The sequence below is a fragment of the Tursiops truncatus genome, chromosome 7, assembly GCF_011762595.2.
Source record: "Tursiops truncatus isolate mTurTru1 chromosome 7, mTurTru1.mat.Y, whole genome shotgun sequence".
NCBI lineage: Eukaryota > Metazoa > Chordata > Mammalia > Artiodactyla > Delphinidae > Tursiops > Tursiops truncatus.
This window is the reverse complement of record NC_047040.1, coordinates 72,817,413-72,834,272: the sequence shown is the minus strand read 5'-3', so window position 1 is coordinate 72,834,272 and position 16,860 is coordinate 72,817,413. Positions and strand designations below refer to the sequence as shown.

The window sequence follows — 16,860 nt, the reverse complement described above, 5'->3', positions numbered from 1 at the left end:
ATGCCATAGCCAAGCAGTGCCCATCAGACAAAGGAGCCTTAAAGGAGCTTCTAGACACGTAACCCAAAATGGGCTCAGTCACAACCACTCTGCACTCACATTTGGATTTTGTTTGTGATGAAGCAGAAAGCTTTCCAGATTGCCTCTGCTTTAATCACCCACTCCTTTCCTTGCATCCTTGCCTCCAATCCCCAGTTGGACATGGATTTTTAATGTTTATTTTAAATTATTATTTATGAAAGCAATATGAGAATACTACAGACTAACTGAAAAATAAAGAAAAATCACCTAAAAGCCTACATCTAGGGCAGCTATGATAATGGAACTTATGCTCTAGTCAGGGAAGATAGTCTTAAACTCATAAAAAGTAAGTAAGAAAATATCAGGAAGAGGTAAGTGAGGTAAAAACTGACTGAGGTAATAGGGAGTGACTGGGTCTTCTCTCATGCCTCTCGGAGGAGAGGACATTTAAGCTAAGACCTAAAAGACAAAAAGGGCCATGAGTAGGACAGAAGAAACAGTGCAAAGGCCTCAAGACAGGAAGGAGTCTGGCTTATGTGAGGAATAGGAAGAAGGCCAGCGTCGGTGGGACAAGGTCTAGTAGGAAAAAGAGGGTGTCACGTAGGAGGTGAGACTAAAGGAGGCGGATAGGGAAATGTACAGGGAGTGTTACCGTGTGCTCGACGTACAGCGAGGCCAAACAATACCAAAATGTCAGAGTTTGGCGCAAAGAAAGGTTTATCGCAGGGCCATGCCACGCGACAGGTGGCTCGTGCCTTAAAAAAACCCAAACTCCCCGAAAGCTTTCAGCAAAGCCCTGTTACAGGAAAGGTGAGAGAGGGGTGTGGTTAGTTGTTGCAAACTTCTTGGTGTCAGATTCTTTGTTTTCTTTTTTTTTTTTTAGATCCTTTGTTCTTGAGGTCAGGTCATGGTCAGGTCATGATGTTCCTGTAAACCTCCACCAAAACAAAATGTTATTCTCTGTTCTACAGGAAAGGGCAAGGTCCCAAGGCTCAACTTTCGCCCTCCGAGGTCCAGGCCCAGGCTAAGAGGAGAGGGTCCCTGCGCAGCCACTTACCAGACCCAGGAACGGTGGTCCAGCACCCAGTCTGGGTCCTCCAGCCAGTGCCCAGGCCCGGCTGAGGAGAAAGAGCTCAGCGGGCAGTGCCCTCAGGGCCGGGTCCCCAGACCCTGCCCAACCGACATCACTGAGCGAGCAAGACGCCCAGGGCCCAGCCTGCCCTCAGGTCGCCCAAACAGGGCCGGGACCCACGGACTGCGACGACGGAGACCGCTGCCGCCATTACGTCTCAGAGGTGGGAATGGAGGAGGTTTGCGGCTGCTTCAAGGCCTGGGCCCGGCCAGTGAGCGGCCGTGGCAGGGGCTCTGGAGCTCCGCAGACGACAGCTGTCCCGGGGCGCCCCCCAGCTCACCGCTGGCCCATGGCCAATGGGCCTGGAGGGTCCGAGGGAGAAGGCTGCGATCCGCCTCTCACCACATTCTCTGCCGCGAGGACCACCATAAAGCTGACTGGTGTCGGAGCGGGACCTCCAACCGCAGCGCTAAGGGTCACTCGCTCGTGGTCGCGCGCTAACGGTTTCGCGCTAACGATCTCTCGATAACAGTTAACGGCTGCGCACCCGCCCCGCCCCTATCGCAGGAGGAATTGTGGGCCGGCAGGAGCCCTGAAGGGATTTACCAGGCGGATAACTTGATCCCCTCCTCTATGATAGGATTTCAGAATACCCTGGAAGGAGGGGCAAGAATGAAATCGGGTAGGCCAGTTACGAGGTCATTGAAACATTCTCGGGGAGAAATTAGCATGTTTGGACAGATTCAGGGATATGTTTAAGATACCGAGTAGATAGAATTTGCTATACCTTCTATTTATATACATAAGGCGTACATGTTTCTTATCTCCAACTCTTCTAATTGGGATAAAAATAAATTACATTATTAAAAGTAAAGGAGGGCTTCCCTGGTGGTGCAGTGGTTGAGAGTCCGCCTGCCGATGCAGGGGACACGGGTTCGTGCCCCGGTCCGGGAAGATCCCACATGCCGCGGAGCGGCTGGGCCTGTGAGCCATGGCCGCTGAGCCTGCGCGTCCGGAGCCTGTGCTCCGCAACGGGGAGGCCACAACACTGAGAGGCCACAACAGTGAGAGGCCCGTGAACCGCAAAAAAAAAAAAAAAAAGTAAAGGAAATATACTGACCTCTTCCAGTACTTTCACAGAGTTGGATTCACTGTGCGAGTGTGAATGCTGTGAAATGTGATGCTGTCTGTATTTTAGATCTGCTCTCAATTGCTGAAGAGGATTTATTACATTTTTAAGATATGTGCACCATTGTTCTGATGACTCTTGTTCTATGGTGAAACAAAATTAAATCAAAGCAACACATTATTATTTTAAGTTTCTTCAAGAACAGGTCTTTAGATGAAGATTATTTTTGGATTCCTTTAGAAAAAAGCAAACAGCAATATTAAAAGAACATGAAGTGTGTGGCCCACTTTCATCTTCAAAACAAAGCTCCCCTTTAAATGTGGAACCAAAAAAGAAAAAAAAACCTACCAAAATTCATAAGGTCAGAAAGACATTCATTTCCAATGTTCTCTTCATTGAGTAAGGATTTTATTTCAGATTCCAGTTTACATCTGAAATAGACATTATCTCAATCAATTCTTTTACAATCATAAACATATATATAGGTTTAAAAAATAACTAACAGTAGAAACACTCAATCTAATGTGGTTTTATTCACCTGTTCACTAATTCAGACCACATACTAAATTCCTAACATGGATTAGGTACTTGCCAGGACACTGAGATAAGTGAATACTCCAGGAGAAGTAACAGCGTGAGCAAGGCAAGGACGGGGTACATCCTGGCACTATTTCGGGTGGAGAGAGCTCCGGGCACTGGGAAGCTGCTGAGGGATATTAAACTGACCATGCCAGCTCAGATCTGTGTTTTGGAAAGATTTCCAAGGCAGCAAGATGGAGGATGGGCTAGAAGGAGGGTGAAGAATAAAAGTGGAAGATGAAGAGGAGGGGATCAGGCAAACCTGGATCAACAAGGAGGTTATTTAAAAAGTTCAGAGATGAGGAGGTCCTGACCTAGGGAAATGGGAGTAAAAGTATATATTTTTATACACCAAAAACATAATAAATCTCAATAATCTTTTACTATATTATTTAAATATAGTCATTTTAGAGTAAAACTATAACCAGCTCTAAATGGACATCTAAAAATATTGCAGTCTATCCCTTATTTATGGCAGGTTTAATAAAATCATAAAAAGAGTTTTGATTTATTATGACTGTTAAGATACAATATTTTAAATGGTATAAAATAAGAAAATAGCAACAATTAACACACTAATACGATGATTATTTTTATTTTTGCCTATAAGTTTCTAACCCTTGTCTACATGCATGGATATTTTAACTAGTAGTAATTATGGCATATTTACCATTTTATATTCGGGTTTTTCTTTTTTAACTTACTTTAAGATATTTCTAAATAATTTTCATAATTACCATTTATTTTAGTGGCTGCAGAGTATTTTATATTACATATGTGCCATCATCTTCTAAGCCAATTCACAAATGTGGGACAGTGTTTTGTTTGTATATATAAAGGAGGGGTCCTATTGTAGATGACACTTACTGTCTATTTTTCTAGCATGTGGTCTTAGTCAAAGGTATTTTTTTTTAATTTTATATATTTTATTTTTGGCTGTGTTGGGTCTTCGTTGCTGCACGCGGGCTTTCTCTAGTTGTGGCGAGTGGGGGCTACTCTTCATTGCGGTGCGCGGGCTTCTCATTGTGGTGGCTTCTCTTGTTGCAGAGCACGGGCTCTAGGCACGCGGGCTTCAGTAGTTGTGGCATGCAGGCTCAGTAGTTGTGGCTCTCAGGCTGTAGAGCGCAGGCTCAGTAGTTGTGGCACACGGGCTTAGTTGCTCCGTGGCATGTAGGATCTTCCTGGAGCAGGGCTCAAACCCGTGTCCCCTGCACTGGCTGGCGGATTCTCAACCACTGCACCACAAGGGAAGTCCCAGTCAAAGGTATTTTTAAGATTACATTTGAAAGTGTTATATGGAGAATAAGTGCATAATAGTGGAGTAAACCCACAAGTTATTTCATAATGGATTTTTAAAAACAAAAATATAGCACTTTAAACCATTTAGGTCAGCCCTCTTATATTTTCAGCATCTAGAAGGCCATAGCAGAACATAAAAACCAACAGGAGAAGTGGCTTTGTTCATACAGGAGATCAACCTGCTACTGTGCATATAATAATTCTAGTAAGCTCCATCCTGGCTTTGTAGATTAACAACCCTGAACCATCAGACAAGACCAGCCTATTTCTCTAATTGTCCTAATTGCCTAACAAAATCCAGGAGCAAGTACTACACAACTCTGAGACTAGCTTATGAATGCAGGCTAACGTTACCAAATTGTGTCCTGTAAAACAGAAACATCAATAAGATGCTAGGAAAAACTGGGAAATGGTGAACTAAACAAATCAGACAAGTTTCCATAGTGCAGGATTTCTCAGAAACTTGATTATGCTAAAAGTACATTGAGGTTCTCCAAAAAGGGGATGAAATATGAAGTATTTTCCTAATTTTTAGGATGATGAAATTCATTATTCTCCATGGAGTATCTTTTTTTTTTTTAATTTAAAAAAATTTTTTTTTCCATGGAGTATCTTGAAGAATATTTCTGTTTTGTAGAATATGATTTAGGAAATATAGATAAAAACTGCGATGCACTCAAGAGCCTTAAAATGGTAACTCTGGGGAGGAAAACCCTGCCTGTTCACCACTGACATGTAGACTCAGTCCCAGGTGTTCACCAAGTCAGAACTCTGCAGCACAGACAACTGTCTCCACATCTGAATAGGGGACAAATGTAAGGCAACATTCCATATCCAGATCTGCCAACTTAAGTACCTCCTACTGTTACTTGGCCTGTCCTCTGGTACCACTGAATCTGATGATACTACAAAAATTCTCCTGAGATTTTGTGTGACTGTTTGCCTAGAGGATATATTAATCCACTTCCTAGATATGCCCAGTTGCAATGCAACCACCTGCCTGGTGAGGACATTTTTGAACTCTCAGGACTCTACTTTCATACAGGTCCTCGTCCTCCCAGGATGCTGCCAAAGTTTTAGGTGTAGTACAGTCAGTCTCCTCAGAACATCAAAAATTACCCAGAGCTTCCTAGGATTTCTAGGGTACACTTAGTTACTAATTTCGGCAGAACAAGGAAAACATGGGGCACTGGAGACTGGTAGAATCAAAAGCCGTTTATGCAAACAATAAGCAAAGTGGCATGGATTGTGAAAGGCAGAGTAAGAGAGGATGTTAAAGTTCCTTAGTGGAACTAACAGCCAGGAGATCAGCAGAAAATTAGGGCACCAGAGCAGGCTGAAGGCCAGAGCCATATCCCTCCAATAAGGAAGGAACTCAGCAGTTCAGACAGCTTGGTACCTCAGACTAGCTATTTGATCTGCTTCTCTCTCTTTTAAGAGTCTGTCCCAAGCTGTGTACCACAGAGGGCAGAGAGGGAAATCTCACAACTGTTGGCTAAGGAATGAATCAGAGCGAATTCTCAGATGGCCTGAGTCACACAGTTATGAATACTGACCTCAATTTCATCTTTAAAGATACTTTTCCAGACAATATTTAATTGTTGTTGGTAAAGCTCCATGATATATTCTGTATAAAGGTGATACTTTAAAAATAAAATTGTAAGAGACCACATATATTTCTAACAGAAACTACAATAAAAGTAGTAAGGCTTACAAATAAATCCCTCAAACTTTATTAGTCAAAAGTTCTTATTAAAATAATAATTGCAATTCTTTACCACATGGCCAATATAAATAACTTCCTCTTTAATTTCAAAATCAGTCACTCTGAAACAAGGAAGAAAGCACTCCTGGCAAAGTGTATCAAGGTCTTCAAGGGGTATAGTTTGGAAAGCATAGTAAATATAATTTTATAAATTTAAATATTAAATTCTATAAATTTAAAATGTAATTTTATATTTTGAAATTTTAATTGTCTAGTTTTCTTACAACAGATTTTAAAGAATTAAGGTTTGGCAAATCCTTTTTTTTTTCTAGTAAGCCTAGACCATTTAGATCTCAGGTGATGTGAATGGAACCCTATGGAAAAAAGAAAAAGCTGCACAGCTCCAAGGTCAGCGAGCACAGGAGTTAAAGGCAAGTGATTCAATACCACCTCCACAAAAACTAGCTGGTTTACCTTATGCAAATAATTTTAATCCTCTGAACCTCAAGGTTCTCATCTGTAAAATGGGATAACAATGATACCTACTCCGTAGGGTCACTGTAAATGAAACAAACCATGTAAAGTACTTAACATACGACGGCATACACTAAGTTACCCAGCAAAAGTCAGATGTCATTGGAGGCCCTTACCTGCTGGGGACCTGAAATTCGCAGATGGAAGTCTCTTATGGTGATGAGTAAGAATATTTTACTTTCCATCTTTTATTAAAAGGGAATGTAGATTTTAAAGATCGAGAGACACTGATAGAATTTAAACTCCTGGTTTTCTGGTGGTCCCTAAATTCTCGAACTTTCTAGCCATTTCTCGAACTTTCCTCCTATCACTAATAGTTTTTAATTTCACTGAATACACATTGTAATTAGCCTACATTCTAGAATAACACAGAAAGTTATCTTGGAATTCTTTTTTTTTGTCCAATTTTCAACCCTTACACGTTTCAAGACATAACGTTATTACTTGAATATTCCTCATTTCCATCGCCTTTGCGTCATTCCAGGTCAGCCAAAAGAATTACTTTCCATAATGAAATCTATGTGCCTCCTTTATCTCGCTCAAGAACAAGGTATATACACGGTAAGAAGGGTGTGGAACAGCCAAGATAAAAAACTTTCTCCAGCATCCTTACATTTGAGCCTGCATCAGTGAGCACAATAATTAAAACTTCCTAATGGCTTTTGTTTTTATCATATTTCAATTATACAAATCTAAAAAAAATTTCCAATAGGCTCAAAAGTTCTCTCCATAAAAGGTGACATTTTGAGGGATAAAATGGGCCTGATTTGTTTCTATAGTGGAAGTATGAATGACAAAGTCTATATAATTTTGTTTTTCTCTGTTTTAAGTTATGTAATGATGTAAAACTATTTCCAATCATGAGTCTTCTATGTCACATTTAGGAATTACTTGCCAGAATAGGAAACTCCTATCAATATGAAAAGTACCCATGTCAAAAGTGAAGTTAATGGTATTTGGAAATTTAGCTTAGAATGAGACCACAAAATTATGTATTTTTATATAAAATATATGCTTACAAGCATATATTTTAAAAAGCATACTTTATAAATACCACCATCATTAAAACTAATATATATGCCTTAAAAAGAGGGGAAACACATCTGCCTTCACTTTCTGGTTGACCTTTGAAAAAAAATTTATTTCTCAAAGATTACATTTAAGATCAAGTATAAAATCATTATTTTGTTTTAACTCATCTTGAAGTGACTGTTGGAAATAATAGTAAAAGTCAAAAATCCAAACTGAACAAGTTAGTCATGATGCCGTTACATTTAGAAATCACTCAACTTGAATCCCTTAGTTCATTTACTGAAAGCATTTAATCTGTCTCTTTCTATGTATCCTACGTAAAGATGAATATAATGGGATGCTTGTCCTTGAGAAGTTTATCACTTCATAAGAAGACAAATATGTAAGCAAAACATTATAGTCCAAAATACTAAGTATAATATAAAAAAATACATGTATGAATGGGAGTGCAGAAGAGTAAGTGATTAGCAGACATAAAAGATTATCTTTCTTTTTTTCCTAAGGAAAGGAAAAGCCATATTAATATATTCACTGGATTCCAAATTAAACTGAAGAAATGAAAGGATTTTAATTTAACTCACATTCAACTGTAACTTTAAATTTTGATTATAATAGTTTAATAAATATGGAAATTTACAGAACATCTACCTAGGTAAGTGCATCTCAGTAATTCCTGCATGTTCTTAATTGAGGTTTCTCTCAGTTCTTACCTGACTTCATTTAGCCTTTGGTGTTCTTGCCACCACACTTGCTTGTGTTGCTTTATTAGTGTTTGCTCTTTAGATATCTTTGAAGTCTGCACTGCTTTTCTGATCTAGATTTAAAGGAACAAAAGAGGAGCAATTTCCATGTCTTTTAAGTGTTTTCCACAATAAAAATGTTTAATCTGTAATTTCTAAGTTAAATACTTATTCTTTTTCAATTCTATTCGTGCATTTTCTAACATTAGCACCTTTCTAAAGGTGAAGTAATTCTATTTTCCGTACATACAATAAATAACACCTTAATTCATCTAGCCCCAGAAAATCTGCAAGAGTATTCCATATATTTTCTTGTCTGTTTACACATCTTCCCTGCCAGGCATCATAGGCATCGTTATTCCTATGTTACACATGAGGACAGTGAAGTTCAGAGAGGTTAAAAGACTTGGTCAAGACCATCAAACTCATAAACAGCAGAATCACATAGAACCTCAGTGTTCAGATTGGTGTTTTTTTTTTTTTTTCGATATGCGGGCCTGTCACTGTTGTGGCCTCTCCCGTTGCGGAGCACAGGCTCCGGACGCGCAGGCTCAGCGGCCATGGATCACGGGCCTAGACGTTCCGCGCCATGTGGGATCTTCCCAGACCGGGGCACGAACCCGTGTCCCCTACATCGGCAAGCGGACTCTGAACCACTGTGCCACCAGGGAAGCCCCAGATTGGTTTTATGTGATCCTTCAGCACTGGATGGGAAAAGGTCATTGGATAAGTTATTAGGAGGCCTGGCTTTAGTCTCAGCTTCAGTATCTACTAGAAATGTGACCTTGAACTGTATATACAATTTTAATCTTTCAACTCCATGACTTTGTAAATAAAATTTTAAATTAAAACTTAAATTTTAAATTTCAGGCAAATCTTTATCTGAAGGTACTAAACAAGGAAACAGTGAAAAATCAGGTAGCATTGAAACCCAAATTTTCAACTAAATTTAAATTTTTCCCAAATTTTATGACTTTTAAAAAATGCTTTTGGGTTTGTGTTGATAAGATATGTCAGGCCTGGGTCTGTTTACCTCAAGATCCATTCTTGGCCATTTTCCTCGTCTGCTCCACATCAGAGAGCAGCCTGCGTTTCTCAGACACCCCTAGCAGCTGCCTTCCAGCTGGGTTCAGCCAAAGGGAGACATTGGTAGTGGGGGATTGGAGGGAGGAAGGGAGGGAGGAAGGGAGAAGCCAAAGGATTACTCACTTCTCCTGCCTTCTCTCTCCCAGAGGGGTCTCCACAAGCATCTGCATCTTCTCCATTGCACCAACATTTCTTGACATTTCTATTATGGTTCTAACTATCTCTGGGTAACCTCAGCCTATGGGATGTACTACAACCTTGCTTTTTCTAAATGTCCCTCCAACCCAGGCAAGGCAATGACTCACTTCTGTTCTAATCCCTGTGTTGGTTCACAGTCCTCTGGCTTCTCAGCTCTATCACCTGTGTAACCATTTCCTGCATTAAAGACCCCTCTACTCTAAATCCTTAAGTGGTTAGACTCTGACTGACATGTACATGCTGAACTTGTGTATTTCATATTAATACTTTTAAACATCTATAAAAGTGTTAATCTGAAATCAGAAACTTGATGAAATATGCATATTTTATATTTTCCCTGTTACTAGAATACTTAGTACCCTGAAAGGCTTAACAGATCAATACTGAAGATATAAAAACTTCAGAAGAAAAGTTCTAAAACAACTATAATGCATGCTATTTCTAGCTGTCATTCACTGATTACCATAACCTTGAGTTTATCTTTCCACTGTTCTGGTTACTGATTCAAAATTAGGGGTATAAGAAAACAAAATAACCCAAACATTACTTAAAAAAACACAAAGTTGGGGCTTCCCTGGTGGCGCAGTGGTTGAGAGTCCGCCTGCCGATGCAGGGGACACGGGTTCGTGCCCCGGTCCGGGAAGATCCCACATGCCGCGGAGCGGCTGGGCCCGTGAGCCATGGCTGCTGAGCCTGCGCGTCCGGAGCCTGTGCTCCGCGACGGGAGAGGCCACAGCAGTGAGAGGCCCACGTACCGCAAAAAAAAAAAACAACAAAAAACAAAAAGGCAAAGGCAAATCTTTTCTTAAGAGTGCTACAATTATGAAATTTAGGAGAAAAGTACATTTAAATCAGAACAGGAGGGACATCCCTGGTGGTGCAGTGGTTAAGAATCCGCCTGCCATTGCAGGGGACATGGGTTCGATCCCTGCTCCAGGAAGATCCCACATGCCGTGAAGCAACTAAGTCCCTGCACCACAACTCCTGTGGCTTGTGCTCTAGAGCCCGCAAGCCACAACTACTGAGCCCATGTGACACAACTACTGAAGCCCGCGTGCCTAGAGTCCGTGCTCTGCAACAAGAGAAGCCACCACAGTGAGAAGCACACGCACTGCAACGAAGAGTAGCCCAGGCTCGCCACAACTAGAGAAAGCCCACACACAGCAATGAAGACCCAATGAAGCCACAAGTAAATAAATAAAATAAATAAATTTATTAAATAAATAAATAAGTCAGAACAGGACATTGCAGGAAAACATACAGCCATCTCTCTATTTCGCAGAAAAAATAAAAGTTTATATGTAGTGTTTCTAAAATCAGACACTTGTGTTTGCTTGAAGAATGCCTAAAACTCATTCCAACTATTTACCATCTATAGTCTCTGAAGTTTGTTGCAGCAGGCACAACTTTTAAAATTAGATTTCTTTGACATATTTGGTCCATACTGTACAAAAAAATTAAAACACATTGGTGAAAGATGTAGACACATTTCTATAATTAAAAAAAAAATCAATGCTACTGCCTTTGGTCCCAGGGAAAGGCCAATTAAGTAGACTATAAAAGTGAAAATAAAGCTACAGTTTTTCACTAGACACTTCGAATATTTTGCAGAACATCCTGAGTTTTTTGTAAATTCACTCATTGACTCTACTTCTATCTTTGACCAAATTTTTTTTAAAAATAAAGTTTTTAAACAAACAAGAAGATTTAAAATTGTATCTTTTTCAATAGAGTAATTTCTAGGGGATTCCAATTCATTTTGCTGAGCAATAAGCCATTTGAAAGCAATATTTTAGGTCGGTGATGATTTATGCAAAATGCTGATGAATTAAAATTTGCAAAAGTAATACATTCGAAAGTAGTTTATTGTAATGAGCCAAGATAATAAAACCCTAAATAGGTACCCTGAAATACCGTGAAAGCCCTTTGGGCCAGATGATCCATCTTTAGATATAAACAACAGTAATTAGTGGACAATTTAAGTGTTGGTTACATGTACCTATGTCAAAATTCATTGATATGTACACTTTAGATTTGTGTACTTCACTATATGTGAGTTATAACTCAATACAGAACTGAAGAAATAAAATTTTTTTAAAAACTATACTAAGATGCAATTCCTCATCTATCAGGTTGGCAAAAACTCAAATATTTAACAAAACACTGTGTGAGGCTATGGGAAAACATGTTCTCTCTCTTATGTTGCTAGTGGGAATACAAAATGATGCAACCCCCCGTAGAAGGGAATTTGGAGTTTCATATGGATATATCCTTTGACCAAGCAATCTTACCTATAGAAATCTACCTGAAAACTGTATTGGCCGAAGTGTAAAAAGATAGGTGAACAAAGCTATTCACTGCAGCACAATTTATAATAGAAAAAGACAAGCGCAGAGATTCTGTCAATAAGTGTTCTTACCAAAATAAATTGAACTTGAATCTGCTCAAGTCTCCAGATATAACTACCAATTACTGGAAATACAAGAGATAGGAAAATATGTTTAATGACACCACCAGGATGTAATCAGCAAAATCCAGACTGTAAGAAACTATAAAGGATAAACACTACAATTTCTTCAAAAATTAAATTATAAGAATACAAGAGGATGGGGCTTCCCTGGTGGCACAGTGGTTAAGAATCCGCCTGCCAATACCGGGGACATGGGTTCGAGCCCTGGTCCGGGGAGATCCCACATGGTGCGGAGCAACTAAGTCCCTGCACCACAACTACTGAAGCCCAGGCACCTAGAGCCCGTGCTTTGCAACAAGAAGCCACTGAAATGAGAAGCCCGTGCACTGCAACAAAGAGTAGCCCCTGCTCACCACAACTAGAGAAAGTCCGTGCACAGCAACGAAGACCCAACGCAGCCAAAAATACATAAATAAAATAAAATAAATTTATATTAAAAAAAAAGGACACAAGAGGATGGAGGAGGAAACCTAAAAAATTAAAATCAATTGTAATATATGGATATTATTTAGATACTAATTTGAATAAACTTTAAGAAAAAAATTTGGAGACAATCAGGGAAATTTAACACTGATTATTTGAAATTATTAAGAAATCATGAACATTTTAATAGTAATGGTATTGTAGGGTTTGGGGTTTTATAGCCCTAATCTTTTAGAGATACTGCTGAAATATTTATGGTGAATAATATGATGTCTGAAATTTCAAAATAATCTGGTGCAGAGGGAAGTCGTAGGTGGGAGTACAGAAGAAATAACGGCCAAGAGTTGTTCATAGTTGAAGCTGGATAATGTTACGTGGAGATTAATGATACCATTCACTCCAATTTTGCATATTTTTGCAATTTTCCATAATATAGTGTTTAAAAAAAAGAATTAGTAGATGGATTACTTGAGTTGGACAAGAAATATTCATTCTTGCTAAGCAAAGAAATTCAAATAAAAATAATGGTAAAGATCTCTTTTGTACTTAAACTGGGAATGAACAGTTAACATATAATGTACCAAAAATTGGTCTCAATTTTCAGCCCACATCTACTATTTGGCTTCAGGTTCAGTCTCAGCCTTTGAAAGACTAGATTACTCAATGTGCACATCAGTGTCTCATCTGGCATCCTGGAATTTGTGCATGATCAATAACACAGCAATTATATGGGTCACTATCACATCTAATCAGTATAACAATACCGGCCAAACGAATCAGGCAAGACTTCCTAATTTATTTTTAATTAAAAATACTGTTAATTTCTTTTCAAATATAGCTAAGCATTCTAGATGTAACTTGAAGCAAAAATCTTATGTGCTTTTTAAAAAATTAATTAATTAATTTTTGGCCACGTTGTGTCTTCGTTGCTGCGCACGGGCTTTCTCTAGTTGCAGCAAATGGAGGCTACTCTTCGTTGCAGTGCACGGGCATCTCATTGTGGTGACTTCTCTAGTTGTGAAGCACGGGCTCTAGGCGCATGGGCTTCAGCAGTTGTGGCACGCGGGCTCAGTAGCTGTGGTGCACAGGCTTATTTGCTCCATGGCATGTGGGATCTTCCCAGACCAGGGATCGAACCCGTCTCCCCTGCATTGGCAGGCAGGTTCTTAACCACTGCGCAACCAGGGAAGTCCTTCTTATGTGCTTTATATGTTAACATTCTATCATTCAGCTTGAGTATGTTTACATTTAATATTGTCACAGTAAAGTGCCGTAGTAATGATTGTTAAAGCTGTTAATTTCATGTGCAAAAAAATGGGCATATTTAATTAGTAAAAAAAAATTGGGAGTTGACTGATATTAATACAAATATTAAGAGAGAATGTGTTAACTATGTAACATTAAGAATAAAATATTCTTCAGTCAACACATATTTCATAAAATGTTAAACAATAATATAAGAAAGGATAACAGAGACAATATTATCATAATTCCAGTTGATGTAGGCTGTTTGATATATTAGCATTCATAACATTAAACAAAATAAATTTTAAGAATTGTATTTAATTTTCAGTTATCTAATTCCATTTAAGCCATGTATCTTTCAAGAAAAAGCCCTATTTGGGAATTGTTCACCTCTTACAAGAAAAAATTAAAAGCAAAATGTCAAGTTGATATCTCTAAATTAAATGAGAAGGGAAGAGTCCAAAAATCATGAAAATGACATTCCCAATAAATCTTCCTTAAACTAGATATAATAAAAAATGAAGATTGTATAAAGGAAAGAAGACTGTTTGAAAATGATGAGGTATCCAGGACACATTTTGTTCTCACTGACCAAATTCAAAACAATGGATATTACAAAAATGCTTTCAAAGGAAAATTATTTATTATTATGAATCGATGGAGACTAAAAATGGAAGCAAAAAGCTTGTCAAAATGATTGCTACAGAATGTGAACCATTTTCAGTAGCTGATGGCAAGAGATATTTTGAGATTTGCCAAGCTATGAATCCCAGGTACCAAGTTATTTCTAGAAAATATATAACTAAAAAGCTTCTTCATGAATGATATTCTGTGAACAAAAAGGTTATTGATGTTATTTAAAATGTCAGTTGAGAGTGATCATCCATTTAACCTCATAAATGTATAACACAGTGACCAGAGAAGCACTATAGTTAGCTGACAGTGCTAAGAAATTATTGTCCCTGAACTTAATGTCAAACTCAAAAAACCACATTAATAATTTAAAATTTTAAATATGTTTACTCTTTGATAGAAATCCTATCATCAAAGAGAAATTCACTTTGACCAAATATTGATTTTAACATTCAACGATTCCCCATTCATCCAAAATGTGCATCTGGATAGAGGAATAGATAGATGGACAGATGGACAGACAGATGGATGAACAGATATATAGATAATATTTGGAATATATATATGAACATATATGTACAGTCAACCTTGAACAACACAGGTTTGAACTGCATGGGTCCACTTATATGTGCATTTTTTTCACTAAATACTACAGTATCACACAATCTGCAGCTGGTTAAATCTGAGGATATACAGCCATAGATATAGAGCAACCTTGGATTCAGAGGGCTGACTAGGAGAGCTAACTATAAATTATACACAGATTTTCTTCCAATAGATGGTCAGCACCCCTAACCCTTGCATTGCTCAAGAGTCAACTGTACACATTCCAATACCGAAAAGGGTGCAGACAAAATGTTTGTAGTGGCAACTTTACTACAACAGTACTTTGGGAGAGAACTAAAAAACATTCATACTTTTTGGCCCAGACATCCCAATCACGGGAATTTATCCACATAAAGTGTCTATGCATGAAGATATTTACGGAAACAAGATTTTCAATATCACAAACTTGGATACAACCTAAATATCCAAAAATTGGAATGTGATAAGGTATTCATCTTTTTCTATTTGGAGTACTCATCACTCCTGTTTTTGTTTGGCTAATTCTTATTGTCCTTGAGATTCCAATTACAATGTCACTTCCTTGGAAAAGCCTTCCCACCCATTTAGGATCAAGTCCTGTTATTATACACAAGACATTCTTTTTTATTGGAGTTTATATTTAATATAATTTTATTTCAGGGCTTATTTGATAAACACTGGCTTCTCTCCTCCCTCTCTCCTGCAAATAGTACACCCCATGAGGGTAGGTGTTATATATTGTTCACCATTATATATTCAAGGCACATAATAAGTATTTATTATATGTATCAATAAATATGTGTATAGATGGTATATATACAACAGATCAGTACAGAAGTCAGAAATATGAAAATAGTTTTATTAGGATGATAGTTATGTAAGTGATTTTGCCATAAAATTTCTTTGAATAACATTAAATTATTTTAAAGCTATATCTGAAACAAACAAATAATGCCCTACTTTTTAAGTGGTCTCCTTAGTTTGAGGAGACATAGCTCATGAATATATGGTAATTTCCCCAGAATAGGGTATCAAATGTGCCTTGAAATCATGAGAGTTGCCTTTTTAGAAAGACATTAACAATAAAAAGCTATGTAAAACTAATATAACACAAAAATATTAAATATACATGAAAGCTTGTAAATTGCTAAATATGTTGCTTTGCTAAACCAGATTTTTTAATTTAACCAAGCAATGAAAATGCTGTTTATAATGTACTCTATTATTTGCATAAGAGGGAAACATACTGCCTGAATAATCCTAAACCCATCCATGGTCCTAAAATACTGTGCACAATCACTTGCACATAAACCTCTTTCAAATCTAGTCGAGGCTCACCTCTTCTTAGATCAGGGCAAAAAGGGAATTCGAGAAAAGAGAGGCACCTGGGGGCATACTTTGTATGGTGTTGCAGAAGGAGCTTTAAATTAGATGATAATCCATGGCTAGCACTTACTAGCAATTTTTATTTTTTTTAGATTATGTTAGAAATTGTTGAAAATTAATGAGATAGCTATCTTTCTAAAAATAAAGTTGAATTCAGGCCTCATGTGGTTGTTAAGAACATTAAATGAGTAATGCATGTAGACTACATAGCACAGTGTCTGAGAGCATTCAATAAATGTTGCTATTCACAGGGCTTCCCTGGTGGCGCAGTGGTTAAGAATCTGCCTGCCAGTGCACGGGGACACGGGTTTGTGCCCTGGTCTGGGAAGATCCCACATGCCGTGGAGCAACTAAGCCCGTGCGCCACAACTACTGAGCCTGCGCTCTAGAGCCCAGAAGTCACAACTACTGAGCCCTCAAGCCACAACTACTGAACCTGTGTGCTGCAACTACTGAAGCCCGTGTGCCTAGAGCCTGTGTTCCACAACAAGAGAAGCCACCGCAATGAGAAGCCCGTGCACCGCAACATAGAGTAGCCCCCGCTCGCCACAAATAAAGTGCACATGCAGCAAGGAAGACCCAACACAGCCAAAAAAATAAAGAAATAGGAAAAAAAAAATGTTGCTATTCACTATTACCAATAGTTGGAAGATTCTAAAAACTATTTAGAATGTTATTTATTTTCACATTTCATTGTAACTACCATTTTACTTTCTAGCAATT

At 38.4% G+C, this 16,860-nt stretch overlaps 1 protein-coding gene and 1 long non-coding RNA gene across 9 annotated transcripts in view; one reads left to right on the top strand and one right to left on the bottom strand.

Annotated features, from left to right (window-relative positions):
- Nucleotides 1–16,860, bottom strand: part of CCDC148 (coiled-coil domain containing 148) — a 339,783-nt gene that overhangs the window by 220,565 nt on the left and 102,358 nt on the right. For 5 of the 8 annotated variants that reach the window (XM_073807692.1, XM_073807693.1, XM_073807694.1 and 2 more), the window contains 3 exons: nucleotides 8,082–8,185; nucleotides 2,571–2,653; nucleotides 2,214–2,365 (listed from right to left, as the gene is read on the bottom strand). The exons of 1 other annotated variant lie outside the window; for it this stretch is intronic. In XM_073807692.1, the coding sequence (XP_073663793.1) occupies nucleotides 2,214–2,365; nucleotides 2,571–2,653; nucleotides 8,082–8,185 (339 nt within the window). The remainder of the gene's footprint in view (nucleotides 1–2,213; nucleotides 2,366–2,570; nucleotides 2,654–8,081; nucleotides 8,186–16,860) is intronic. 2 more of the 8 variants (XM_033860163.2, XM_033860164.2) reach the window with 1 other exon arrangement.
- Nucleotides 6,843–16,644, top strand: LOC141279189 (uncharacterized). The gene is made up of 4 exons (XR_012333110.1): nucleotides 6,843–6,900; nucleotides 7,695–7,753; nucleotides 7,875–8,023; nucleotides 16,389–16,644. It is a non-coding gene; the product is annotated as an uncharacterized lncRNA (long non-coding RNA).